Raw genomic sequence first — 26,931 nt, forward strand, 5'->3', positions numbered from 1 at the left:
AAATAAAAACTTGAAACATCCCTGTTCATCTCTCCCTTACCATAAACCTGGTCAAGCCATCATCTCTCATGCTAATGCAACAGTCTTCTAGTTCGCCCTCCTCTAATCAATTTTTCATATGGCATCCAAAATACGTGAGTTCTCAGTTAACTTTATACAATCCTTTCTAAAAGTTTGCTTTCTAAAAGTTTACTTATAATAATAAGTACACTTATTATTATAAATAATAAGTGTACTCTTATTATTTATGTACCTTTTACAATAAATGTCATGAAAAAAATTAAAAATTAGTAAGTAAATGAGAATATCAACCTTTCTGAATCATGTAGGAAGTTAAACCTAACAACTTCCTACCCAGAATTTTTATAAACATGAATTAAGAATTGTGGTCTAAGTAAAGCAGAACTGGATCCTAAATCTTCCTCATCCACAAAGTTAAGCCACCAAGATTCAGAAGAAAACTGACTCTTATTTTGGCTCTAATAAAATTTTTCTGCCTTACATATGCCCCTAGGTCACACAAACTATTACCAGATGGTACCAGCCCATGGATCAGAAGATTCCCAGTCCACCACTGCATGTCCAAATGACCATTTAAACTAGTCAACTAAACCATCCCTGCAACTTCCCCTGTATCTTCCTACAGGACAACTACTTCCTGAAACTCGTGTTCCTAATGCTTAATTTATACCCTTCCTTCAAATGTGGAAAAGCTACATAATAAAGCCATTCCAAGAACATACTGTATTAGAATATTAATGCCATTCTGTTGAGTTTATCAACTTGTCAGAAATAAATACCTAAGTATTAAATTAACCCTTGCCATTTAAAAGATTAATAACACAGCTCAATAATATAGTTTAAAATTCAGGAATTTAAATGCCTTATTCATATCAGCTATATGTGAAAATGATCTTGAACCACAGTGTACTGTAAGTGGTAAAAAGCAGACACTCTGGGGCCTTACTGCCTAGATTTGAATTCTGACTCCACCACATCCCTCCTTTGATCTCCAACAAGCTGAGTTACTTCATCTCTCTGTGCCGTTTCCACAACAAAAAAAAAAATGGGGAAAATAATAATTACCACTTCATTAGAACTGTTGTGAGAATTAAACCTAATTCTACCCGACATGAAATAAGTGTTCAATAATATTTACCGGTGGTAGTAGTAATAATGGTAACAGCAAGGTCTTTTATTCTTATTACTAAATTTCCTGCCTTCCTCATACAGAAGCAGATAAGTTATGCAGACTATAGTTGATATTCAGATTTAACATTTACAGCTTTGACTCTTTTTGCTATAGCAACACAAAACTGTCATGTGGAATGATTTCATTAGCTCGAGTACGAGTCAGCAAGTGAACCTAGCAAGTGAACGAATTGCAATTCACCTTTTTTGTTCTCTAATCATTGCTGTATATAGATTATGACTTTTGAGATGGTATAAAGGTTTATTCCGTGAAAAATATGGTCTCTAAATGAAAGTCACCTGTCACCACTGATGATGAAAATGAAGACAGTGAAGAAATCTTAAATAAAGTGATACCTCTTAGGGAATACCCAGAATTGACAAAACTGCAAAAACTGGGCAGACGTAAACAACTAGCTTTTGAAGATTTCAACTGAAAGATAAAATGTCAGATTCTACAATGGCTCATGTCCACTGACAAATTCCACATTATGCTTCTATTTGCTCCAGGGTCGATCAATGGGTCTCTCCCTCCAATGTATTTGCAAATCTACCTCTTTACGAAGGTCTTGCAACATATCTCTCCGTAATGTCAGCATGAAATAAAATGTTCTTAAAAATATGAAATTAATTTGTCTAACACTGAGTCATGATACATTGTAAATTCAAAGGGTTTTGAACTGTTCTATGAATATACTTTAAAATACTAGTATAAAAACATAGCACTTTTTTTGGAAATTCATATAAACATGTCAATTATAGAACCTATTTTATTCTTCTAATAATTCACCCCTCAACAAAAATCATATTCAGCTTTTACCGGCTTCTTCTGGCAAGTTCCCGGTTGAAATCATCTCCAAGGCGAACTTGTTCACTGCTGAGGTCTCGGAGGGACTGATGAAAAGCATGAAACTAATAAAAGCAAAACAAAGTTATCCATTTAGGATTCTGTTGAATTCTTCCATAAAGATTCACTGACGGTAAGAATAAGAACTTGCTCTTTGCAATAATACCCGTATTTTATAATGTTATCAAGACCTAATAAATTTTTTTCTCTCAAAGAAAAGTTTTTAAAACTATATGTAACACTGACCATTACATCCTCTATAGTGCACTATTTCACTCTTTATAGATACTCTTGAAAAGAGGTCTGGAAACTTTTTCTGTAAACAGTACAACAGCATATATTTCAGGCTTTCAGGTTCTATGGCCTGTGTCATAATTAGTCAACTCTGCCATTATAACACAAAAGTAGCCATAATCAAATGAGCATGGCTGTGTTACGGAACTTTATTCAACTAGACCACATGCCTCAGCATGCCAACCCATGCTGCCAAGAAACCCTTGCCCACATGCATGAGGAACCATGAACAAGAATGTATGGAGCAGGGCTTCCCTGGTGGAGCAGTGGTTGAGAGTCCGCCTGCCGACACAGGGGACACGGGTTCATGCCCCGGTCCGGGAAGATCCCACATGCCGCGGAGCGGCTGGGCCCGTGAGCCATGGCCGCTGAGCCTGTGCGTCTGGAGCCTGTGCTCCGCAACGGGAGAGGCCACAACAGTGAGAGGCCTGCGTACCGCCAAAAAAAAAAAAGAATGTATGGAGCAGCACTGCTCATGATGAGAACACTAAAAACAAACCAAAGTCCATTAAGAATGAAATGGAGATAAACTGCAATATATTCCTCCAGTGGAGTATCACACAGCAGTGAAAATGAAATGATCAAACCTACCTACACTCCAAAAACAAAACATTAAATGGAAAAGGAAAGTTACAAAAAAAGTTACACTGCATTATTCCATCTATATAAAGTTTAACACAGGCAATACTAAGCAAGATATAAGCAGTAAAAATATTTTAAAAATCAAGAGAATGATTAACATAGAAGTCAAAATCGTTGATAGCCCTTGGGGAAAGAAGGAGTGTAAAAGAGGTTTGGGGTGTATTATAAACCTCTATTTCTTGGCCTGGGTGGTAGTTACATGGATTTTTCATATTGTTGTACTTTTAATGGTAAATATGTATGCTATACATGTATGTGTAGGCTATAATTTATAATAAAAAACTAAGTTATACAGACTTGCAGAAATAAAAAATTGATTCATTTCAACAAATTCACATTGTGCAACTAACCGGTGCCAGCAACTGTGCTGGGAAACAAGTGTCATGGGAGACAGATATGTAAACAAAACCACAAATGCTGCACTGGGGCATTAAGAAAGTACACAGTCATATGGAGCTAAAGGTCATCATAAGAAATGGACTAAAACAAGGAAGAACAATTAAAAAGAAAGGAGTGGAGGTAATACAGCAGATGGACAACAGACCATTCACTTAGGTTTTGCTGTGATGATTTTCCAGTTTTGCAAAGCAGAATCCTAGGACTCATCTTTGATACCGCCTTTTCACTCATTCCCACTCTCCCCAAATGGTCATCTGATCTTCAAGACCTTTCATTTTATCCACCAAATAGTTTTTAAATCTACCACTTTCTCTCCAACTCCATTTATCCTAGTCCAAGTGGCCATCAGCTCACACCCAGAACACAGCAATATCCTTCTAATTGGTTTACCCACACTGACTCCATTTTCTACACTAGAGCCAGAGTGATCTTTTCGAAGTAATTGTCACCCTCTTACGTGGCTGTGCATGGTCTCAGGGTTTCACACTTCTTTAGCCACATGGCCTTCTTTAAATTACTCATAGGTGCTATCTTCCTTCCTGCCAAGGTGTTTGTTCTACCTCAAATGACTCTTACTCAACTTTCGGATCTCAGCTCAATCAGCCTTTCTTTGGGAAGCCTTCCCTAACTGCGGCAGGTCCCTCTATAAACACTCCTATAGCCCTATGCTTCCTTCCATTAGAGCATGCATCTCGGCTCATAATTATGGGTGTATTTACATACTTTTTGATTAGTATCTAGCTCCCCCTCTAAATTGTAAGCTCTGTGAAAAGGCAAGGTTTTTGCTCATCACTGTTTCCAAGCCCAAGCACTGTCCCAGGACAAAGGCACTAAATAAATAAAATGAAAGAGTAAGTAATATTAGGATATTGTTCTCTGCTCTAGGTTTTATCACATAATCCACACTAGCAAGTTGCACCTACCAAAAAATAACACTGTCAAGGAAAAGTTTCTACAAGGCATCTTCTAATGCACTTGGTTCTGTTATCTCTTTATCTTATGTTATAATAAGGGAAAGCTATAGATGAGTATCCTAACAAACTCTGAGTCCTCAATCTTAAAACTACCAAAACAAAGATGTCTAAGTCAGCAACATCTCCTAGTCCTTATCTAATTAATTTAGCTACCCAACACAATAACAAAAAAAAATTTTTTTCAGCTCTTGCATAGAAGTTTAAAGAAGCAGAAAAAGAAATATAGCTATAGAACTAATACCTTCAAAATCTTTAGTGAATACATAGAAAAAGCCTAGAATTCCTGCTTAATACAAAATGGCTCCATCAATGATTCAGCAATCAGAAAAACACTAATGGAAAAATCAATAGGTTAACCACACAAAGACTAACTTATTCATACTAAACTAAACTTAGAAAAATAGAAACTAGCTGACTTAGCAGAGCTTGGAAAAGAGCAAGCCATCTGAGCAAGGAAACAAAACATGTCCAGCTAAACTCACTTTTAAATGTTCTACAAAATATAATCCTCCATAACAAAATTCAAAATAAATGTATAATGATGATCAACACATTGAAAATAAAATACTTTACTTGGTTTAAAAAAAAAATCATTACAAAGTTAGTGATGATCAAACTCTTAGTTAAAATACAGCCATAAAATTCAAGTGTTAGTGATTTAAATAGAAATGCAAGGAACCAGACTACAGAATGGGTACAAAATACCTGGCCCACGTCATCAGTCTCCCGAACAAATCGGACACCAGTTCTGGACCTATTTCGTTTAATACCCTGTTGATCCCCATAGTCCTTCAGAGGTGAGGTAGGTGGAAAATGGTGGCTCTCTTTACAGAAGAAAGAAAAGGGAAAGGATTAAAAACACCACATGAGAAGAAACGATCTAAACTTTTACTCAGGAAATACACAGCAGACATGGATATATACATGTGCCCTCAACCTGGATTATTTCCCACAGACAATCACAAACAAATATCTTGCTGTGGCCATAAAATTCCACAAAATTGGCACTTATCTTGCTCTTAAAGCAGATAAAATGAACAACTGAAATAACCTGGAACTAGAACACATCAAAAATTCTAATTGGCTGTACTTTTCAAAGAAGCAATATAGTATTTTCTCTTACATAAAAATAGTAAGTTGCTAAAAAAAAAATAACTTTTATGACTCCCTAAAATAATACTAATAAAACAGAATTTTTCAAATAACAAATTATCTAAAATCTGAGTGGTGTTTAAAAATCAGTATAGGGCTTCCCTGGTGGCACAGTGGTTCAGAGTCCACCTGCCGATGCAGGGGACACGGGTTCGCGCCCCGGTCTGGGAGGATCCCACATGCCGCTGAGCGGCTGGGCCCGTGAGCCATGGCCGCTGAGCCTGCGCTTACGGAGTCTGTGCTCCACAACGGGGGAGGCCACAACAGTGAGAGGCCCGCGTACCGCAAAAAAAAAAATAAATAAAAAATCAGTATAAACTAAACTACATAAAGAAATATAGCTGATTGTGATTTTTAATCATTATTATCATGACCAATAATGATATTAACAACACAAGCTACTAATGTTCACTCTGTCTAAATCGCCTCTCTTCACTGCAGACTTTTCTAAGACTCTTCTATTCAAACATGAACCTCAGTGCTGTACGAAAGTATAATTATATGCAAACTAAGTGTTATCACCTTTTATGTAGCCATTGAAATCGAGCTGCACACCAAGGATAAAATTCCCCTTTATTAACACGTGTCACAGGATATTTCATGATGAGACTTTTGAAAAACTATGAACCTAGGACAAGACTTCTAATCCAGAAAGTACACCAACCAGTAAATCCTATTTGTGTGTGTGTTTTGACTGGAGGCAGACAATTAAATAAGGTTCTGTCAGGTGAAGCTCTACATGGTCTACAGAGCCTGAGAAGAAAAAAGTAACAGACTCAAAATATCAAAGTCCCATTGAACATACTTCAAAGTATTCACTCTAAAACCCTGACTGCATCTTCTAACACCTTATTTGTATGACTTTATCTATGGGTTATATTTGTCTAAATACTACATGTATCCAATATGTACTTCAGGAATATTTTTAAAACAAAGAAAAGGTTTTCAGAACATCTGAAGAGTTTACCTGTCACAGTGCCACCATCGAGGTCACTTGTACTCAGACTTGTAACAGAAATACTTCTCCCTCCTGAGTTTCTCAATAACCGTTGACTCCGCAGTTGGCCTATTGATTGCTCCAAGCTTTCTTTTAACTAAATTAAAGGATACAATGAAGTTTAAAAAACGTCCAGATACAAATAAGCCTAGAGATTTTAAAGCTATTCATGAACTATCTGGGTTCCCAAAGAGAATTTATATCAGAGAAAAATTTGAACTAAGTTATATTAATAGAAATATAAAAATAGTAAACAAAAATATTTTAAGACCCAGTTCTAACATCTGGTTTTAAATAGCATCTGTCACTACCTATTCCATCTTTCTATTACCATCAGATTGATGTGCCCATGCTTAGAAACATAACAAGGCCAACACATCTGAAAAAGAGAAAGCCTTCCTCCCTTCTAAACATTCCTTCAGAAACCTCAGATCTATAATAAACAGAAAAATGAACAGCTGTCACAGTGACTTCTGCTTTGAAAAAAAAGTGCACTGCCCAATTCTGTAGCAGAGTACCTCTCATTCATTCAAAGATTTCAAATCCCGGAAAACCATGTGGTCAGATGTTGGACTGTTAGTACAAACTAGGATCACAGTTGTCCAAATGCTCTCTTCAGGTTATTAGGGAGTTAGCCAGCAGGGAATATAAGACAACATCTTTTAAGACCTAAAGGGCTACAATAAATAAAATCACGCTTAATACTGAGAATATAATCCAGAGCTGTACAGAACTATTGACCTGAAAAGAGGATTCAACAAAAACCCAAAGGAACAAAGAGTAAAACTTAGGAAAATCCACATACCCTGAATTGCTGAGCAACTTCTGGTCTAGACATTTTAGCCAAGGATGAATAAAAAATAATATTAATAAAAATAATGTATGGATCCAGAAAACAAGTCATCTATAACTCTTTAAAGAGAATGTCAAAACAAAACAATTGATTTGAGAGGGCTTCCTAAATTCAGCCAGAATTAAAAGGTAGAACACCACTGATGGAGGAAATAAGTTGGTTTCCTTGGGGAACTGTGCAGAAAGAAAGTAACTTCAACTGAAGGAAGAGCACAGCTGAAACAATATGAGTCACAAATGAGCAAATCCTTTTTCACTTTGGTTGTTTGGACTTAGCTGTTCTGGAGAACCAAGGTTAAAATAGGCTGAATTAAAAGAAGCAGAGTTAGAATTTCAACAATTTATCTCTATTACCACTCTCATTTCTGGAAAAAAAAAAGAAAGAAAGAAAAAGCTAATATTTCCATACCCTCTGTTCCCTGCTTCTCTAAACTGGCATTTGTGCAATACCATCCTGCCTGAGTGTTCACCAGCTGTAGGACCTAGACTATCAATCCAGGAAACATACAGATGAGGCCTGGGAGAACTAAGGTCTACCTGGAGAGTAATTTATACACAAGTAAAATAAAAAACTATGTTTAACATGTAAGTAGTCAAGAGGTCTTACACAGTGAACACAAAATAGCATATCAGTAATCTATGACAAAGAGTCAGAATAAAATTGTACAATGTTAAAATTAAAAAGTTGAAATCCAAACTGTAACATTAAAAAAGGACTAGAAAGGTAAAATGACTTTAGATCACATAAGTTAGTGACAGAACCAGCTCTACTAACTTTTCCTGTGTTTATTATTTGCATCTTTCAAGCTAAGCCTGATGTCAGTATCCTTTATCATAGTTTTTTTTTTTTTTAATTGAAGTAAAGTTGATTATCCCTTTGGAAGTAAAGTCAGCTGACATTTCTAATTATTGCTTCTTTTTGAAGGTAATTTGCCCCTTACAGCTCTGGCTCTTTTTAAGATTTTCTCTTTGACTTTGAGTGTCAATGGTTTTACAATGATATGACTATGTACAGCTTTACTTGTAGTTATCCCATTTCTGACCCACAGAGATCATGGAATCTGTAGCTTAATCTCTTTCATGTGTTGTAAATTTTCAGCCACATCTCTTCATTCTTTCTGCCTCATTCTTTCTTTCCTCTCCTGGAAATCCAGTTGGATTTAAGTTTTATCTTTTCTACCAAATCCCATGGGTCATTTATGCTCTTTTCTGTATTGTTCATCCATTCCTCCATTCTTCTTTTTGGATATATTATGCTGATCTATCTCTCAATCTATTAATTCTCTCTTTAACTGTATACAACCTGTTACTTAATCCATCTGTTGATGGTTTTTTCTAATTTATTTGTTTGTTTATCTTAGTTATATTTTTCAGTTTCTGTAATTTTCATTTTTTGTCTTTTTTGTTTGGTTTTTTTTAGAGTTTTCAATTGTCAAAATTCTCAATCTTTTAATTTCTTTTTTTTTTTTTTTTTTTTTTTTTGCGGTACGTGGGCCTCTCACTGTTGTGGCCTCTCCCATTGCGGAGCACAGGCTCCAGACGTGCAGGCTCAGCGGCCATGGCTCACGGGCCCAGCCACTCCACGGCATGTGGGATCTTCCCGGACCGGGGCATGAACCCATATCCCCTGCATCGGCAGGCAGACTCTCAACCACTGCGCCACCAGGGAAGCCCTCAATCTTTTAATTTCTTGAACAGGTTAATCATAGTTATTTTATAATCTCCTACTTGTTTCTCTTGTCTGTTTTTTCCCTTGGTTTTCAGTCAACTCTTGTATTTTCTTATGCCTGAGTATTTTTTTACCATGTGATAGACACTGTATATGAAAACTGTAGAGCTATTTAAAGCTCTGGATGATGACGTCTTCCTTCAGAAGGGATTTGGGTTTGCTTCTATCAGGAAGTCAGGCTAGGGTCACTAGGAAACCCAATGTACCTTAATTCATTAGAACTGAGATGATTCAAAGCTGGGCTTCTGTCCCCATCAGCACTGGTCAATTTTCAATTTATCACTGCTCTGATTTTCAATTCACCATTTTTCCTAGGCTATCACTCTTTGGGGTCTCAATCAAAAGCTGGAGGGTTCCTGAACTCCAATTTTGGTCTCTCTAGCCTCTTTGAGTCTACAGATAGTTCTAATCTTATCTGCTTCTAAGCCACCTCTTTTGAAATCAGCTACTGCCTTGACAGAGAAAGAGTCCCAAATGTAGGACTCTTCCTTCTGGACTCCTATTTTTGCCAGATCTTGACTATAACATTCCTCACTGCCTTGGTAGTTCTCTGATGGTTTCATAATATTATTTTTTACAATTTTTTTGCCTTTCCAGTTGATCTGAATGGGAGAGTTGATCCAAAATAATCTTATCTACCAATGCCAGAAGCAGAACTTGCCAGCATCCTTTTCATGTGGGCTTATTTGCTAACAAATCCTGAGCTGTAACTAAAAGCTGATTAAGAAGATGAATTTTCACACACACATGCACACACACAATATCACTGCTAACAACAACAAACAACTCACCATGGAACATATGGGAAAATATTGCAGAACAACAGAAATGATACATTACCCCCAAAATCTAGGAGGAATAACAGATGTTAGAAAATTGATCATTTCAGAAATAAGATAAAAAGTTAGACAAACTATTTGGCAACCTCATTTTAAAACTCTCAAAAGATGTATCATAAGCCATTGAACAGATGAACAGGCTAATACATAAAGACCAAAAAAATGAACTGTAAAAGGTAAATGAGTGAGATGAAGATTTCTTTTAATCACTCCTACAAACATCATGGCAAAAACAGATCCTCCACCTAAGATACAAAACTAAACATGTAATAAAATTAGAACCTACACTTAAAGTAGCAATAATACAACAGACACGGCACAAAATCTATTCATGATGTACAAAACCAATTTGATAACTCCTAAAATACAAAAACCAAAAGATAAAATTTGTTTTAAACTCTTTAGGATTATAACTTCTAATTAGGTGCAAAAGCAAACCAAACTCGAAATTTCATAAAAACAAAACAACACTAATAAAATTCAATTTAATATTAATTTATAATACTATGATGGATAATGCTATTTTGCTGAAACTAAATCAGTGTTCCACACAGACTGTGGTACTGACTGCCATGGTGCAGATTCTAAAAGTTTATCATGAATACCTCACCACATACCAAGTGTTGATTCCATTTCCCCCACTTTCCCCTATATAAACTACCGCAAAACCAGCATCATGGAACATGTTATGACATATTTTCACCTCAACTTGATATAAATGTACCATTTACATATTAGGTCTATTCTTTTATCTCTGTTCATTTGACATTAGACTAAAACAAATGAAGCATTACTATAATGTACCAGTAAGAATAAAAATAAAACTTGGGCACTGAAATTGAATGGCAATACTTGTTTGCAAGGTAGTTTATCCAAATTGTTAAGACATGCTTTTAAACACAGAAGTCAAGTGGGAAATCTCTCTATAGCCAAAGATGAAATAATTTGGGCATCGATAAAAATATTAACTACAATGGAATAAAGCAGTTCAAATATGAATAAATTTGTGAGTTAATGATACTCAAGGAGAAAAAAATAGTCACTGGTCACCAGCAGAGAATGTTAGGGAAATAACTCATTATTTTGGAAACTAGTAAATAAATTTAAAAAATTTTAAACCGTATAAGCTTTTAGATTAACATTAACTTACCAAATTTTAAAATCCTCATAGAGATCTCTGAAAGCCCTGTGACATCTCTATTTGAAAGTCTGATTTGAGACAAAATATAAGTCAAGCTTAGAGAATCAAAAAACACATACAACTCTGAAAAACTGACTATACTGCACACCAAATCTATGAAAAGAGATCATCTAGGCAGCAATGGGTCCTCCATATAAGAAGTGTGATCATTAAAAACATCATGATTCACAAGGACCAGAGGAAAGCCTAGCAGTACTTTCCTCAGTTCTACTCCTTTTGTTTCTGTTCCTGTTGACATATTTCACACCCTAATATTTTATTTTGAGGATGAAATAAGATAATGTATGTAAAATAATTAGAGCAATGCCTAGGGAAGATTAGTTTGTTGAGTAAATGGTAGTTTTTACTGTGATGACTACACACAATGAATATAAGAGCAAAAGTAAATGAAGAAATGGGATGTTTTAATCTGGAGAAGCTCTCTAGAAGAATGGCATTCCCTAAAAATGACTTCACTGAATTCTTCTAGTTGTATATCTGCAGGCTCTTAAACAGCAAAAATATCAATATTCTCACTATCAGCTATTTCTTTTTAACCCCACATCTAACTCCTCCATAATACAATTCAAATTTCATTCCAGCATTATCACTTTTCATTTCCTTGCCACACTTTCACCTTTTTGACCAATTCCTTTATTATTATTATTATTATTTATTCTCGTAAAATAGCATGCAGGTTTATCATTGGGAGGCAAGGAGGTATCACAACTATAATTTTCACTGTCTGCGACCCATCAGCAACAGACTTCAAAAGCAGCAATTTGTTATTTATACAATAATGTGTGGACTGAAAAGCCAGCAGTAAAGTTTGTCCTTTTTGCAGTTACTCATCGTTAATATACTGTTGTGTTAGCTGAAATGTGAATTGTGTTGTTTGGGGACTGGTGTTATTTGACCAAATAGGGGTGATGAAATTCATGCACATCGAAACCATGCAACAAGGACCAACTGTCTTTACTTTTCAGCATTCGGAGAGGTTTTATAGCTGTATTCAGTGGAAGAGTATGCTAAACTCCACCTCGCCTGGGACCAGAACTCTGGTTTGTTTGTTTAAGTAAAAAATATTGACTTTCCAAAATTCATTAATAGCAAGCTTCTTGACCAGTTTCTGGGAAGGTAAGGTTACAAGCAACTGTAAACAACTAAGAAACTAGGCACCAACTTCACACACACTATCAAAAATGCCTAAGAAATAAATCATATTCAGTAAAATTTGACTTCAATAAGACGAGATGAAAAAAGGCAAAGAACCACATGGGTAAACTTCGTTGGTCAATTTACAGTTACTGATACTAATAAACAGTGTATCTCACGTATTCACATTCTCAACAAAACTAATCACATCCTTGACTAAGCTCACTGTGAGAAAGAGAAAAATATATCACACTAAAACTAGTCACTAGGAAATTCTTAAAAGATATCTACCATTACTTCCACAAAGAGACCATAATAAAAATAAAGTAGGAACAATGATTACTCACACATAAATATAGTAGCTATCAAATATTCAAATAATTAACTTACATACAAATGAAACTTTAAAAAAAAAAACCTTGATAAAAATTCTAAATGCTGCAATTCAAAGTCAGCTTAAATTCTGAAAACATTAAAGATCCTATTTAGTTTCTCCAGATACTTTCTTACTCCAAAGTATCCCTTATTTTCATACTAAGAAAATATATCCCCTAACATAACACAGATTATACAGAAATGCATGCAAAGTATAGGTAACTGCATTCACTTAGCTGCATAGTTGAGCAGAAATTGGAAACATCTGAATATTTCATCTAACCATTTAGTTTTGTTTTCACCTGACAGTAAAGATTCAGTATTTAGCAAACATTCACAATGTATATAGCACTGGTAACTATGGAGACAGTTTGTGTAGTAAGTTTAGATATACCTATAATGTTGACATTAGAAACAAAAAAAAAAATTAAAGTACTTTGATTTACAAATCTTAGGGGTCAACTTGGCAAAATCCAGGGCAAGAGTAGAGGCAGAAAAGAGGTCATTTAAAAAGTTTGTCCTGGGTAATAATGTCAACCGTAGGCACGTTGATTAAGTGCTTTCTGCTTGACTTTCCTTCACTGCCTGTTTCTCCACAGAATGCCAAGCTTGATCTGGCAATACACTGCAAAATAGATTGGTTGTAGAGCTAATTTTATCAGCTCTATTTTGGTTCCTTACAGTCTATTAAAACTAGAACAAAGAGAAGGAGGAGGACAAAAAAGGAGGTAGAAGAGGTGGAGGAGGGGAGTTTTATAAAATCAGAGTGCAAATTTATGGTTTGCATACTTTTCTGGTCCCACCATCTGTTGCTGAAATGTATTTTTTAAATGGTTGCTGCTATCTTATTTTTTATTTACCAGAAAGATCATTAGCTCTGACTGCTATCCCTAACCTCTCTCCATAGGCTGATTTATGGAAATATAAGTCTATACTAATAGTTCTGAAATTTAGAAATTCCCTTTCAAATGATACATCATATTTGTTTATGTAACTATTTTATTTTTAAATGAGATCTCATATATTCAAAGCCCACATAGCATACATATTCTAACAATTTTTAAAATTTTTTAAAGTATTTCCATATAATATTCTGAATGTTATTAAATGAGCATACATGGGGGCTTCCCTGGTGGCCCAGTGGCTAACACTCTGAGCTCCCAATGCAGGGGGGCTGGGTTCGATCCCTAGTCAGGGAACTAGATCCCACATGCTGCAACTAAGAGTTAGCATGCCATAACTAAAGATCCTGCATGCCTCAACTAAGACCCAGTGCAGCCAAATAAATAATTTTTTTTTAAAAAAAAAAGAGCATGCATGGAAAATGGAATGTGTTCTTAATAGTACATTATTGTATTTTGAGTGGACAGACAATATAATCATGAACATAAGGGGGAAAAAAGCAGCATTATGTATGCTGCCTAATTTGGCATATACTTTGAAGTCAAAACAATCAGATACACCTATCACTGTGAACGTTACAACATATTATGTTGTTTATAGTCACAATAATACACAAAAGAAACTGAAGTTAGGCCCAGTGAACTCAAGGAAAGGAAAGGAAGAATACTCAGTGCCTATAATGTACCAAGTACTTAGTGTCTATAATGTACCAAGTACTTAATCTATATTAAGAACATAGCAAATACTTGAAGATAGGGATTACTGGATGAATTAAAGAAGTAACAAGAACATAAATGTTTAGCAAGTGTCTAAAACAGCGTGACTACTTCAATAAATGTTAGTTATAATAAGGCATATATAATTATGTTCATTTTTCAGATGATTAAATTCAAGTTCAGAAAGGTTTAATAACTTGCCCAAAATCACTGAAATGGTTTCTAGTGGAAAAAAATCAGGATTCAATTTTAAGTCTGACTCCAAAGTCTACATTTTTCCACTAGCCTCAAAGCAAAATTTTGTAAAAATTATTCTCCTGTCTAGTAGTTTCATGAGAAACTTGGCAATAAAAATTTAAACATAAGACTCTAAGAACCTAATTCCTAAGATCTGAAATATATTTACAAAAAAAGTTCCTAACAGAATTCAGTTGTTCCATTATAATTTCTTACCCATACATTCTCACTACTTAGCACTGAAGTTGTTAAAAGATGGAACAGTTCTCACCTTTAGGACAATTAGTAGAACTCAGCCTGAGAGAAAGGGATGGATACCTTCAGCTCTGGGATATTACAAGTGGCTTGTGCCTGGCTCCAAACCATTAACATTAAGCTTCTGGGCTGTCACTATGTATATCGGACAACTGAAATCCATTGAAAAGAAGAAAAAACCTGGACTTTGTTATTTAACATTCAAATTCTTCCAAAGTTCATATATGCCAGATGGTAACGTCCTATTACTCCCAAAGGGAAATTTTAATCAGAGTACTTAATTAGAAGAAAAATTACCTATTAATGCAAGTCTCTAAGCTCTAATTTGATTTTACTATATTTTAACCACTCTTTACCTTAAAAATGTACTTAATGAATCTGCTGATTTGAATCAAAAGAACTGTATCTTTCTTTTATACCAAATATTAACTACTTTAGCCTCATCAGCTGCAGTCCAAATTTCCACTGCAGAAGGTATTAACTTTTTATGTTGAATATTCTTTCTTGAGGGCATTCCATTTTTATGGCATTAACATAAAAACAGACCTGTTCTCTCATGAATAGGAACACACAGCTCTAGATATGTTCTAAACATTAAGCTAATCAGTTGCACTATTTAACACAGGAGTATATGTTCCAAATATTCCCATATAAAACCAACCGCACAGGTCCTCTTTGGACCAAATGTTCTCAGACCTCCCAAGAAATTTACAACATGAGAAATAATGCAGGATGACACTTACTTAAGGTCATGAAGTTCATTAAGACCAAAAGATCCTAAGTCATACTATCCAACTTAATATGGCTGATTGGTTGGGCTGGCTACAAGAAAGGCTTGTAAAAAAAAAAAAATCAGTGGTTGTTACTTAGGAAGAAGGGGGAAACCAGTGCTGGTGTAGGCAACCTGCAGAATCCACCACACTGCCTTAAGTGGCAGCTAGAACAGCCAACTTTGGCAAGCCTTCAATGCCAGTCCTAGCTCAGCATCAGATTATTTCCCATTCTGTTTCTGTATTTGTTCCATCTAACTCTCATTCTGGACATTGCACCAGCTGTAACATTAATGACTTGTGTGACAATGGGCTTTGGTTTTTCAATCAGTTAAGATAATCTCCAGAATCTAGTTTATAAATGTAAATTATATAACCCTTCAAACTTTGAATCCAAAATTCCAATTTTCAGAAAAATTAAATTCATATTATCATTAAAATGTGAGCAAGCACAACTCAATGATGTGAATGAATCCTGATGCTGGGTTTTAGGATAATATCCTATCCTTGGCTCTGTCACTGACTAACTGTGAGACTGTGGGCAAGCTAGTACCCATTCTGTGCCTTAGTATTTTTATCTTGTAAATGAGAATAATAATAGTATCTACCTAATAGGACTGTTGAGAGAATTAAATGAGTTACCACACAAAAAACAAAAAGGTACCTGTAAACTAAGCTTATGAAGATATTCCCAAAGAGAATATGAAAAGGTAGATGCTACTTCTCTATGAAACACCACACACCCCATTGCTGATCCTCTAACACTGCTCAACTCCTCACAGAGAGAGGCCTTCACATATTATAAGCAAATAAATAAATTTAGAGTTGGAATAAAGATTCAAGAAAACAACAGTGAAATTATGTACATTTCAAGAAAAGGTAGTCAAAAAAGTGACTCATCACGACTCCTGACCCTTACAAAACCAACAGGAACAATTCTCACAATTCTCTTGTTAGGGCAGATCGTCTCAGGAGGAAAGCATTGCACTGAATATTTACATAGCTCCTCACTCACTGGCGAATTATGTTCACAAAACTGAAGCTCCATAAAATAAATATGTGAGTTCATACACAGTTGACCCTTGAACAACATGGGTTTGAACTGCACTGTTCACCTGAGGATTTTTTTCAGTAGTAAATACCACAGTACTACATGATCCAAGGTTCGTTGAATCCATGAACACAGAATCACAGATACAGAGGAACTGCAGAGAGGGAGGAACCTCAGATACCAAGGGCCAACTATAAGTTATACACAAATTTCCAACTGTGTGGAAGGCCAGAGCTCCAAATCCCATGTTGTTCAAAGGTAAACTGTGTATCACTTGTATCCATTTCCTAAGGTTTAGCATTAGTATCATTTATAAAATCTAAGTTAAAAATAAAAGTTCTTGAGATACCCTCATCCACCAGAGAGCAGACAGCAGAAGCAAGAAGAACTACAATCCTGCAGCCTGTGGAACAAAAACCTGTGGAACATTCACAGAAAGATAGACAAGATTAAAACCAAGAGGACTATGTAACAGATGAAGGAACAAGATAAAACCCCAGAAAAACAACTAAATGAAGTGGAGATAGGCAACCTTACAGAAAAAGAATTCAGAATAATGATAGTGAAGATGATCCAGGACCTCGGAAAAAGAATGGAGGCAAAGATCAAGAAGATGCAAAAAATGTTTAACAAAGACCTAGAAAAATTAAAGAACAAACAGAGATGAACAATACAATAACTGAAATGAAAACTACACTAGAAGGAATCAATAGCAGAATAACTGAGGCAGAAGAACGGATAAGTGACCTGGAAGACAGAATGGTGGAATTCACTGCTGCAGAACAGAATAAAGAAAAAAAGAATGAAAAGAAATGAAGACAGTCTAAGAGACCTCTGGGACAACATTAAATGCAACAACATTTGCATCATAGGGGTCCCAGGAGGAGAAGAGAGAGAGAGAGAGAGAGAGAGGACCAGAGAAAATATTTGCAGAGATTATAAACTTCCATAACATGGGAAAGGAAATAGCCACCCAAGTCCACAAAGCACAGAGAGTCCCATACAGGATAAACCCAAGGAGAAACATGCCGAGACACAAAGTAATCAAATTGGCAAAAATTAAAGACAAAGAAAAATTATTGAAAGCAACAAGGGAAAAACAACAAATAACATGCAAGGGAACTCCCATAAGGTTAACAACTAACTTCTCAGCAGAAACTCTACAAGCCAGAAGGGAGTGGCAAGATATACTTAAAGTGATGAAAGGGAAGACCCTACAACCAAGATTACTCTACCCGACAAGGATCTCATTCAGATTCGACAGAGAAATCAAAAGCTTTACAGACAAGCAAAAGCTAAGAGAACTCAGCACCACCAAACCAGCTCTACAACAAATGTTAAAGGAACTTCTCTAAGTGGGTAACACAAGAGAAGAAAAGGACCTAAAAACAAACCCAAAACAATTAAGAAAATGGTCACAGAACTTACATATCGATAATTACCTTAAACATGAATGGAGTAAATGCTCCAACCAAAAGACACAGGCTTGCTGAATGGATACAAAAACAAGACCCATATATATGCTGTCTACAAGAGACCCACTTCAAATCTAGGGACACATACAGGGGATAGAAAAAGATATTCCATGCAAATGGAAACCAAAAGAAAGCTGGAGTAGGAATACTCATATCAGATAAAATAGACTTTAAAATAAAGAATGTTACAAGAGACAAGGAAGGACACTACATAATGATCAAGGGACCAATCCAAAAAGAAGATATAACAATTATAAATATATATGCACCCAACATAGGAGCACCTCAATACATAAGGCAACTTCTAACAGCTGTAAAAGAGGAAATCGACAGTCACACAATAATAGTGGGGGACTTTAACACCTCACTTACACCAATGGACAGATCATCCAAAAGGAAAATAAATAAAGAAACAGAAGCTTTAAATGACACAACAGACAAGATAGATTTAACTGATATTTATAGGACATTCCATCCAAAAACAGCAGATTATACTTTCTTCTCAAGTGTGCACAGAACATTCTCCAGGATAGATCACATCTTGGGTCACAAATCAAACTTCAATAAATTTAATAAAATTGAACTCATATCAAGCATCTTTTCTGACCACAGCACTATGAGAGTAGAAATCAATTACAGGGGAAAAAACACAAAAAATACAAACACATGGAGGCTAAACACTACATTACTAAATAACCAAGAGATCACTGAAGAAATCAGAGAGGAAATCAAAAAATACGTAGAGACAAATGACAATGAAAACATGACAATCCAAAACCTATGGGATGCAACAAAAGCAGTTCTAAGAGGGAAGTTTACACCTATACAAGCCTACCTCAAGAAACAAGAAAAATCTCAAATAAACTACCTAACCTTACACCTAAAGGAACTAGAGAAAGAAGAACAAACAAAACCCAAAGTTAGCAGAAGGAAAGAAATCATAAAGATCAGATCAGAAATAAATGCAATAGAAACAAAGAAAACAATAGCAAAGATCAATAAAACTAAAAGCTGGTTCTTTCAGAAGGTAAACAAAATTGATAAGCCATTAGCCAGACTCATCAAGAAAAAAAGGGAGAAGACTCAAATCAACAGAATTAGAAATGAAAAAGGAGAAGAAACAACTGACACTGCAGAAATACAAAGGATCATGAGAGATTACTACAAGCAACTATATGCCAATAAAATGGACAGCCTGGAAGAAATGGACAAATTCTTAGAAAAGTACAACCTTCTGAGACTGAACCAAGAAGAAACAGAAAATATAAACAGACCAAACAGAAGCACTGAAATTAAGACTGTGATTAAAATCTTCCAACAAACAAAAGCCCAGGACCAGATGGCTTTCACAGGCAAATTCTATCAAACATTTAGTGAAGAGCTAACACCTATCCTTCTCAAACTCTTCCAAAATATAGCAGAGGGAGGAAAACTCCCCAACTCATTCTACAAGGCCACCATCACCCTGATACCAAAACCAGACAAAGATACTACAAAATAAGAAAATTACAGACCAATATCACTCATGAATATAGATGCAAAAATCCTCAAAAAAATATTAGCAAACAGAATCCAACAACATATTAAAAGGATCATACACCATGATCAAGTGGGGTTTATTCCAGAAATGCAAGGATTCTTCAATATATGCAAATCAATCAATGTGATACACCATATTAACAAATTGAAGAATAAAAACCATATGATCATCTCAATAGATGCAGAAAAAGCTTTTGACAAAATTCAACACCCATTCATTTATGATAAAAACTCTCCAGAAAGTGGGCATAGACAGAACCTACTTCAACATAATAAAGGCCATACATGACAAACCCACAGTAAACATCATTCTCAATGGTGAAAAACTGAAAGCATTCCCTCTAAGATCAGGAACACGACAAGGAGTCCCCTCTCACCGCTATTATTCAACATAGTTTTGGAAGTCCTAGCCATGGCAATCAGAGAAGAAAAAGAAATAAAAGGAATACAAATTGGAAAAGAAGAAGTAAACCTGTCACTGTTTACAGATGTCATGATACTATACATAGAGAACCCTAAAGATGCCACCAGAAAACTACTACAGCTAATCAATGAATTTGGTAAAGTTGCAGGATACAAAATTAATGCAGAGAAATCTCTTGCATTCCTATACACTAATGATGAAAAATCTGAAAGTGAAATTAAGGAAACACTCCCATTTACCACTGCAACAAAAAGAATAAAATACCTAGGAATAAACCTTCCTAGGGAGACAAAAGACCTGTATGCAGAAAACTATAAGACACTGATGAAAGAAATTAAAGATGATACCAACAGATGGAGAGATATGCCATGTTCTTGAATTGGAAGAATCAATATTGTGAAAATGACTATACTACCCAAAGCAATCTACAGATTCAATGCAATCCCTATCAAGCTACCAATGGCATTTTTTTATGGAACTAGAACAAAAAATCTTAAAATCTGTACAGACACACAAAAGACCCCGAATAGCCAAAGCAGTCTTAAGGGAAAAAACAGAGCTGGAGGAATCAGACTCCCTGACTTCAGACTATACTACAAAGCTACAGTAATCAAGACAATATGGTACTGGCACAAAAACAGAAACATAGATCAGTGGAACAAGATAAAAAGCCCAGAGGTAAACCCACGCACCTATGGTCAACTAATCTATGACAAAGGAGGCGAGGATATACAATGGAGGAAAGACAGTCTCTTCAACAAGTGGTGCTGGGAAAACTGGACAGCTACATGTAAAAGTATGAAATTAGATCACCCCCTAACACCATACACAAAAATAAACTCAAAATGGATTAGAGACCTAAATGTAAGTCTGGACACTATAAAACTCTTGGAGGAAAACAGAGGAAGAGCACTCTTTGACATAAATCACAGCAAGATCTTTTTTGATCCACCTCCTAGAGTAATGGAAATTTAAAAAAAATAAACAAATGGGACCTAATGAAACTTCAAAGCTTTTGCCCAGCAAAGGAAACTATAAACATGACGAAAAGACAACCCTCAGAATGGGAGAAAATATTTGCAAACGAATCAACAAAGGATTAATCTCCAAAATACATTAACAGCTCATGCAGCTCAATATTAAAACAAGAAACAACCCAATCCAAAAATGGGCAGAAGACCTAAATAGACATTTCTCCAAAGAAGACATACAGATGGCCAAGAAGCACATGAAAAGCTGCTCAACATCACTAATTATTAGGGAAATGCAAATCAAAATGACAATTAGGTATCACCTCACACAAGTTAGAATGGGCTTCATCAGAAAATCTACAAACAACAAATGCTGGAGAGGGTGTGGAGAAAAGGGAACCCTCTTGCACTGTTGGTGGGAATGTAAACTGATACAGCCACTATGGAGAACAGTATGGAGGTTCCTTAAAAAACTAAAGTAGAATTACCATATGATCCAGCAATCCCACTACTGGGCATATACCCAGAGAAAACCACAATTCAAAAAGACACATGTATCCCAGTGTTCACAGAAGCACTACCTACAATAGCCAGGTCATGGAAGCAACCTAAATGCCCATCAACAGACGAATAGATAAAGAAGTTGTGGTACATATATACAATGGAATATTACTCAGCCATAAAAAGGAACGAAATTGGGTCATTTGTTGAGACATGTATGGATCTAGAGACTGTCATACAGAGTGAAGCCAGTGAGAAAGAGAAAAACAAATATCGTATATTAATGCATATACGTGGAATGTAGAAAAATGGTACAGATGAACCGGTTTGCAGGGCAGAAATTGAGACCCAGATGTAGAGACAAACGTATGGACACCAAGGGAGGAAAGCCGTGGGGGTGTGGGGGTGGGGGTGTGATGAATTGGATGATTGGGATTGACATGTATACACTGATGTGTATAAAATTGATGACTAATAAGAACCTGCTGTATAAAAAAATAAATAAAATTCAAAAATTTTTTAAATAAATAAATAAAAATAATAAAAGTTCTTGTCTTCCCTAGAGCAGAATGGCTGATCCCATTTCCTAGGAAATGTCTTATATTTTAAAAGAGAAATGCTAATTTCAATTAGGCAATGGATATTTAACATGGAGAAATTTTTTTAACAGTTGAACACTGATTAAAATGGATTAACGAAAATTCAATATCCATTCATGATAAAAACTCTTACCAAAGTGGGCATAGGGGGAACATATCTCATAATAATGAAAGCTATTTATGACAAACCCACAGCCAACATAATACTCAACAGTGAAAAGCTGAAAGCCTTCCCACTAAAATCTGGAACACGACAAGGATGCCCTCTCACCACTCCTATTCAACATAGTATTGAAAGTCCTAGCCACAGCAGCCAGACAAGAAAAAGAAATAAAAGGTATCCAAATTGGAAGGGAAGAGGTAAAATTGTCATTATATGCAGATGACATGATACTATATATAGAAAACCCTAAAGACTCAACACAAAAACTACTAGAACTGATAAACGAATTCAGCAAGGTAGCAGGATACAAGGTTAGCATACAGAAATCTGTTGCATTTCTTTGCACTAACAATGAAATATCAGAAAAGGCATGTAAACAAACAGTCCCTAACAATCCCTTTTAAAATTGCATCCAAAAACAAGAAAAAGTACTTAGGAATAAACCTGACCAAAGAGGTTTTGAAAGACTTTTATGCTGAGAACTATAAAACATTGATAAAAGAAACTGAAGATGACTCAAAGAAATGGAAAGATATCCCATGCTCTTAGACTGGAAGAATTAATATAGTTAAAATGGTAATACAGCCCAAAGCAATCTACAGATTTAATGCAAACCCCATCAAAATACCCATGACATTTTCACAGAACTACAACAAATAATCCTAAAATTTATATGGAACCATAAAAGACGCAGAATTGCCAAAGTATCCTGAGGAAAAAGAACAAAGCTTGAGGCATAACCCTCCCAAACTTCAGACAATACTACAAAAAGCTACAGTAATCCAAACAGCATGGTATTGGCACAAAAACAGACATATAGATCAATGGAACAGGATAGAGAGCTCAGAAATAAACCCACATACCGACGGTCAATTAATCTACAACAAAGGAGGCAAGAATACATGATGGAGAAAAGACAGTCTCTTCAGCAAGTGGTGTTGGGAAAGCTGGAAAGTCGCATGTAAATCAATGAAGTTAGAACACTCCCTCACACCATACACAAAAATAAACTCAAAATGGCTTAAAGACTTAAGACATGACACCATAAAACTCCTAGAAGAGAACATAGGCAAAACATTCTCCAACATAAATCGTAGCAATGTTTTCTTAGGTCAGTCTCCCATGGCAATAGAAATAAAAGCAAACGGAAACAAATGGGACCTAATCAAATTTATAAGCTTTTGCACAGCAAAGGAAACCATAAACAAACTGAAAAGACAACCTACGGAATGGGAGAAAATATTTGCAAACAACGCGACAAAGGATTAATTTCCAAAATAAACAAACAGCTCATACAACTCAATAACAACAACAAAAAATCCAATCAAAAAATGGGCAGAGGGCTTCCCTGGTGGCGCAGTGGTTGAGAGTCGGCCTGCCGATGCAGGGGACGCGGGTTCGTGCCCCGGTCCGGGAGGATCCCGCATGCCGCGGAGCGGCTGGGCCCGTGAGCCATGGCCGCTGGGCCTGTGCGTCCGGGGCCTGTGCTCCGCGACGGGAGAGGCCGCGGCAGTGAGAGGCCCGCATACCGCAAAAAAAAAAAAAAAAAAAAAAAAAAAATGGGCAGAAGACCTAAATAGACATTTCTCCAAAGAAGACATACAGACGGTCAATAGGCATATGAAAAGTTGCTCAACATCACTAATTATTAGAGAGATGAAAATCAAAGCTGCAGTATCACCTCACACCAGTCAGAATGGCCATCATTAAAAAGTCTGCAAATAATAAATGCTAATGGGGGTGTGAAGAAAAAGGAACACTCCTACACTGTTGGTGGGAAAGTAAACTGGTGCAGCACTATGGAAAAAGGTATGGATGTTCCTTAAAAAACTAAAAACAGAATTGCCATAAGATCCAGCAATCCCACTCCTGGGCATATCCAGAAAAAACTCTAATTCAAAAAGATGCATGCACCCCAATGTTCATAGCAGCAGTATTTACAATAGCCAAGACATGGAAGCAACCTAAATGTCCATCAACAGATGAACGGATAAAGAAGATGTGGTATATACATATATACAATGGAATACTACTCAGCCATTTAAAATGAAATAACGCCATTTGCAGCAACATTGGATGAACCTAGAGATTATAATACTAAGTGAAGTAAGTCAGAAAGAGGAAGACAAATATCATATGATATCACTTATATGTGGAAACTAAAATATGATACAAATGAACTTATTTACAAAACAGACTCACAGACATAGAAAACTATGGTTACCAAAGGGGAAAGGGGGTAGGTGAGGGATAAATTAGGAATTTGAGATTAGCAGATACAAACTATTATATATAAAGTAGATAAACAAGGTCCTACTCTATAGCACAGGGAACTATATTCAATATCCTATAATAAACCATAATAGAAAAGAATATTAAAATATATATGCATGTGTGTATAACTGAATCACTTTGCTGTACACCAGAAACTAACACATTGTAAATCAACTATACCTCAATAAAATAATAATTATAATAACAATAATTTGAAAATGAATTAGCCTGTTACAGGCTGTTGAAAAAAAATAGCAGGTTCTACATCAAGAGAACTTGCATGAGCTGGAGCACAGTCTCAAAAAGAAAGAAACAAACAAATCACTCTCCAGGGTCCCTCCCTAAACAGAACACACAATAATTAAAATTTTTAAAATAGAGGATAATACTATCATGTACTTAGAGGACTTAAAGAATACAAATAGAAAGATTCAGATAAATCACATGATAGTTGGCACATTACATACACTCATTTTTAGGTATGCCCATTTTACTGCTATATGTCGTAACAGTAAGTATTTTAATGCTAAGAAAGCAATTTTCACTGAGCAGCCCATCAGATTCACTTGTTGTGAGAAATACTCTTTCTGAGTTGCACATCTTCCCATAGATTACAGCAGGTGCCCCCCCAGGTTACTTACAGGTGGTAGGGTGGAAATCATTGCTCTATCGAGAGAGTGTAAATATAAGGCAATGAGTGACATCCCCCTCTGGCATGCTGGGAGCAGAAATCATTGAGAGACAACTACTTTCAGAACAAGAATTTGAGGAAACTAAGGGGAAGACTCTAGACCAGACAAGGAACAGCCTAAAGTAAAAGGAAAGAATCTTATTTTCCTGTGTCCTATTTTAAATGAGTGGCTTTGCAGTCTAAGTACTTACAACTCAGATGGGAAAGAAATACCTGTTGAGCTTATCTACTTCTCATGTATAAAGCTACTCTCCCAGAGCTCAGCATTATTCAATTCTAGGCCTACCAATTCTAGGAGAACACATTCTGTGTTTTAAAAGCTTACCTGTACAGAAGTTTCACTTAATACATAGTTTTATTTCCCAATTGCTCAATTCAAGGGAAATTCGTCTAATATTCAACCTGACAAAGTAGGTTTTTCTCTGCTACTAGTTAATAATGTTTTTATTTTTTTACTAATAAAGAGCAAAGAATTAACTCCCATTATTAATAAGGTACTTAAATCTAAAACATTTCATGAGCTACCCAAATATATAAAATCTATGGCCCCATCTGCAAATATACCACAAATCATTAAAATTTGGTAGATACAAGAAAGTTCAAGTTTATTTTCGAAATGAAAGTAGTAAAAAAAAAAACCTTATGAGAGAAAATATGTTCCCTGTGCTCAAGCAATTAGCTTCCGATTACAAGCAAATGATGACTATACTTCTGCTTTGTAAAAAGAAAATAACAAATAATCAATTAAACTTGGGGCTTATGTGACAACTCAGTACAGCACAGATATATATAAAACTACCATTATAGCACACATGTAATACTAATCTTATTAGAGTGTATACTCATAATTAGAAACATGAAGGAATAAATTTCTTTGGTTTTTCTAAGAGTTTACAGAAGATGAGTTAGCAAATTCCAAAAGAAGGAAATAAGAGACAGAATTAGCAAAATATTAATTAAAAAAATATTCATTTTAGGGAATTCCCTGGTGGTCCAGTGGTTAGGACTCCATACTCTCACTGCCGAGGGCCGGGGGTTCAATCCCTAGTCAGGGAACTAAAATTGCACAAGCCATGTGGCACAGCCAAAAAAAAAAAAAAAAGTAAAGCTTTCAAATTCAATAGAATCTATCTATATAGACTAGCTGGCAAGCCATCTGACAAGCTAAATTTAAACTATAAAATAATAAAGCAGTTGAAAAGCTAAAGCTATTCACAGTGGTTACGTCCTCTATCTCACATCCATACTCCTCAACAACTAAATTTCCAAAAAGGTGGGTAAGAGTAAATGCAAACATATGTAAACATTCTTACGTGTTCTATAGCCCCCGCCTGTCCATTACTATATTCTCGATACTGTCCAAGCATCTGGTCAACTTGCCGCAGGTTCCGACTAGTGTCCTAAAGAAAGAAAGTGGACTTTATTAATTGCTCCAAACAATGTTTTCCCCAATCAATCTTAGCGGCATATCAAACAGCTAGGTCACCCATTTGCAAAAGGTACAATTTATATAATAATTAAGTTGGGTAATATACTTCATAAATATCAAATAAATCTTATTAACAGCACTGACAGAGAAACTCAAACCCATCTGCAATTTACTTGTGTGAAATCTGAAGCACAAAATTTCAATCCTTATCCAAGGTTCCATAATAAGTAGGCAACAAAACCATAAATTGGAAAAGAATCCTCATCGTCAATTTGTGCACCTCAACTAATTCAGACCCTCTTTATAG

The 26,931-nt window shown here is 35.7% G+C and overlaps 1 protein-coding gene across 2 annotated transcripts in view; it reads right to left on the minus strand.

Moving 5' to 3' along the window:
• CEP128 (centrosomal protein 128) overlaps positions 1 to 26,931 on the minus strand; it is a 436,342-nt gene that overhangs the window by 387,291 nt on the left and 22,120 nt on the right. For both annotated transcript variants that reach the window (XM_032624894.1, XM_032624895.1), the window contains 4 exons: positions 26,509 to 26,595; positions 6,467 to 6,593; positions 5,053 to 5,171; positions 2,012 to 2,103 (listed from right to left, as the gene is read on the minus strand). In XM_032624894.1, coding sequence (XP_032480785.1) covers positions 2,012 to 2,103; positions 5,053 to 5,171; positions 6,467 to 6,593; positions 26,509 to 26,595 — 425 coding nt within the window. The remainder of the gene's footprint in view (positions 1 to 2,011; positions 2,104 to 5,052; positions 5,172 to 6,466; positions 6,594 to 26,508; positions 26,596 to 26,931) is intronic.

The sequence above is a fragment of the Phocoena sinus genome, chromosome 2, assembly GCF_008692025.1.
Source record: "Phocoena sinus isolate mPhoSin1 chromosome 2, mPhoSin1.pri, whole genome shotgun sequence".
In the NCBI taxonomy this organism is placed as follows: Eukaryota; Metazoa; Chordata; class Mammalia; order Artiodactyla; family Phocoenidae; genus Phocoena; species Phocoena sinus.